The sequence below is a fragment of the Triticum urartu genome, unplaced genomic scaffold (assembly GCF_003073215.2).
Source record: "Triticum urartu cultivar G1812 unplaced genomic scaffold, Tu2.1 TuUngrouped_contig_5080, whole genome shotgun sequence".
NCBI classification, from domain to species: domain Eukaryota; kingdom Viridiplantae; phylum Streptophyta; class Magnoliopsida; order Poales; family Poaceae; genus Triticum; species Triticum urartu.
The window spans coordinates 1,566-5,052 of NW_024115724.1; the positions used below are offsets into that span (position 1 = coordinate 1,566).

At 48.8% G+C, this 3,487-nt stretch overlaps 1 protein-coding gene across 1 annotated transcript; it reads right to left on the reverse strand.

Moving 5' to 3' along the window:
- Positions 1–1,284: 1,284 nt before the first annotated feature.
- Positions 1,285–3,487, reverse strand: LOC125528744 (type I inositol polyphosphate 5-phosphatase 4-like; the record flags this gene model as incomplete). Its single annotated transcript, XM_048693183.1, is given in 6 exon segments — positions 1,285–2,075; positions 2,167–2,315; positions 2,432–2,540; positions 2,630–2,820; positions 2,910–3,045; positions 3,180–3,487. Coding segments are annotated over 6 exon segments (1,140 nt in total), but the record flags the coding sequence as incomplete, so codon positions are not given.

The following is a 3,487-nucleotide window of genomic DNA, read 5'->3' on the forward strand; positions in this document are numbered from 1 at the left end:
TCCCTCGTAACCCTCTTCTTCTCTGTAGTGTTTAGCGAAGCTCTGCTAAGATTCCACCACCGCCGCCGCCGCCATGCCGTCGTGCTTCCGGAGGACTCGAGCTACTACTTCACCATAGCACGCTGGATCGAGGAGGTGAAGACATCATCAAGCTGTATGTGTGTTGAACGCGGAGGTGCCGTCCGTTTGACACTTGGATCGGGAGTTCACGGGACGAATCGTGAAGACGTTCGACTATATCATCCGCGTTTCTTAATGCTTCCTCTTAGCGATCTACAAGGGTATGTACATGCAATCTCTCCTCTCATAGATGTTCATCTCCTAGATTGATCTTGGTGAGCGTAGGAAATTTTTTGTTTCCCATACAATGTTCCCCAACACACCCACCTTGCCTTTCCACCATCTCAAATCAATTGATGGGCTAGATCTAGGGTTTTTCGCCACTGTCCAGAAGTGGGCAAATGCAGTTTCTAGGTCAAGCACAGGAGGCGGTGGGGGGATTTGATATCACTGTGATGCACCCGTGGGTGAGAATGGAGGATTGGATGTGCTCCCACTTGTTGAGCATCCGCCATGGATGGGTAGGTAGGAGAGGTCAGGCTCGCACTGCCCAGAGACTGGTTACCCGTGCACCTCCCCCCGTCTCGCCCGTGTACCGCACCCACATGCCCCGTGCCCTTCAATGTATTCGCCGGCGATGAGCTTGCCGCCGTCAAGCGATCACATACCTTTTGCAGTGACATGGGAACGAGACGACATTGCCTATATCGACTGACTCGCCCGCGCGCAGGGAGCGCGCATCGATGATGACGCCTCGCCCGTCCATGAGTATGAGTTGAAGCGCCTCTCGTCGGAGGAGGAGCTCCCCGTCGGAGAAGGAGAGGGTGCGCGCCATGAGATCGGCGGCCAACGAGACACGCCATTCACACGTCCCGCACGTCGTGCGCCATCGCTCGCCGCCAAGGATTAATTTGTGGTGGTAGTTGTGGCGATGGCTTCAGATATTCGCTTTATTGATCAAGATATTACTCCCTTCGTCTCATAATATAAGAGCGAGTGTCAAAAATGCTTATATTATGGGACAAAGGAAGAGCGAGTATCAACAACACTCTTATATTATGAGACAGAGGGAGTAGCTATTATGCTTTGTTTTTCATGCCACCTACAAACAAGACCAAAAGGCATGAAGGCTCGTTCTGAATTTGACCAGGAGCCTTTCTGTCAGCTCACTACGGATCAAGTAGTGCTGCTACAGCAACACATGCCTCGTGATCATGACGTACACCTGCTTCTCTATTCCATCCAGAAAAATGAGTATAAACACTGCATGCATTCATGATCTTTTTTACAGCTCTCAAAAGCCAAGAAAAACAAGGATCTCACGACGCGAGTCTTGTCGTTTTCTCACAGCAACCAAAAATAATGGAAGAAATTGTCTTACAATGTACAGGAAAAAATTCTGGGAAACACTCGCCATTTCTATCTGGCAGCATATATCTGCTTTGGCCGAAGTCACAGATTGGATTTCAGATGGGACAACGGCTGATACTACCTGCCCATTGTATGAGTTATGTAAGGTATGTTATTTTCTGTTATCATTTTATCTGTATGGAGTCAGTGAAACATCTCACTTTCTGCTGCCTGCAATCTCTTCCTAACTTGGTTTATACTGCAAAAAAGAGCACCAATTGGCTTCACCGCATACGCTATCCTCTGTTGTCAACAAAGACTGACGTTGCAACGCAATTCAGGCTCAGCACTGGGCTTACAATTTCTCAAGTGTACCTCCCAATCCCATGAGGCATGAAGGCTCGTTCTGAATTCCACTCTAGTAGAAATTAAGATCAGTGTATCCATACGGGTTGATGTCGGTGTACCCATATGAATAGGGCAGCAATTCCTCGATGTCGAGTTGCGAGCTTGAAGAACTCATCTTCTGTATCCGGCTGTGATTGATGGACTCTACTTCTGCACTGAACATGCTGTACACAGGTCTATGGTCAGAGAAGCGCGACTCTCCCCGGACATAGGATAGTTGGCTAAGGCCTCTCCCGTACCACAAAATACGGTCGCACCTGTACAAACAGATCACTGAGTTTCCTTTCTAACTGTACATAATCTGGCAAAACATTATGCAATGCAACAATGTGCTTTAAATTACCATACCATGCAGGTGTTCTCTTCTTCTCCTTCTGATTCATGTCTTCCCCTGCATATTTGTCAGAGTTATTCGAGTATTTGTATGTCGGCGGGAAGTATATCCTCCCCTCATTCCACCCGGGGAAGACGCGGCCGCCTCTTTGCTCGCTCCTCAGCTGAAACCACCGGCATTTCATGCCTACTCATCAGAAGTCTACTTGACCTTTTGGCTTTGTAACATTAGGTAGGTATGTGCACTGTGTTCATGAGTGAGTTGTTGCTAAGCTCTCACCTGATCTTTCTCTAACAATGCTTTCCAGTCGCGCATCTCCACAAGGGCCTTCACTGCCCGGTAAGAAAGCGCTATCCGGTAATTCAGGTCCCCAAGCCAAACGATTCGACTATGCAGGAAAACAATATTTCATAAGAAAATGCAACTGCAAGTTGCTATGAAAATTCCTATGAGCTCAAACTGATCTGCATTGCTTACTCATGCTCTAGGACAGTTTCAGCCGATCTTTCATATTGCCCATAAACCATTGGAAACCTGGTTTTTCTCAGGATTTCCATGACATCAGAATTTCGGCGGTGCTCGTCGCCGTCCTTGTGCCCTGATGTCAGGTGACTGCAGACGAAGCAGAAGCTCGTTTGGTGCAATAGCATGCTAACGGAAATCGAGCCCTGGAAAATAAACCCTTAATTTCTCATCGATCGAGTTCCAAAGCTACCAAAAGTGTAATGTTTTCCTCGAAATTCACTCATGTCCTCACCTTGTTTCCAAGATACCCCATCAATCCTCTGCCGACACAAGAGACCTTGAGATTCCGTATGTCACTCTTTATTTCTCTCCTAGCCCAAACCATGAGGAACAACCCAACCATTTGCTTGCTTGCAACAAGGCAGTACCTACCAGGTTTTCACCAAAGAACAAGAGCACTAAATCTCATCAAAACAGAGGTGCAATTTGGAAAAAAATAATTCAAAGGGATATACTCCAGTTTAATTAGCCATGAATGGACTGAGCTGAATACTATTTTTACCTCGTGTGGCCAGCAGCCGTCCCATTGGTTTCTTCCACGTACGGCGGCGCATTGCCGTACCCATACGACATCGGCGAGAACACCGTGCTGGGCGACTCGCCGTCGTTGTTCTCGTCCTCCCACCGGTGGTAGTTGGCTTGGTAGTCGCTCGGCCTGCTGCCGTACATGACGCGGTCGTTGACGCTGTACCGGCGGTCGAGCCTGGGGGCGAGGATGTCGCCCTCCATCCTCAGGCTCCGGCTGCGCCCGGCCTGGAATGACCGACGGTGGAACAAGGACGGGTTGTCCCGCCCCGACGACCCTTGGAA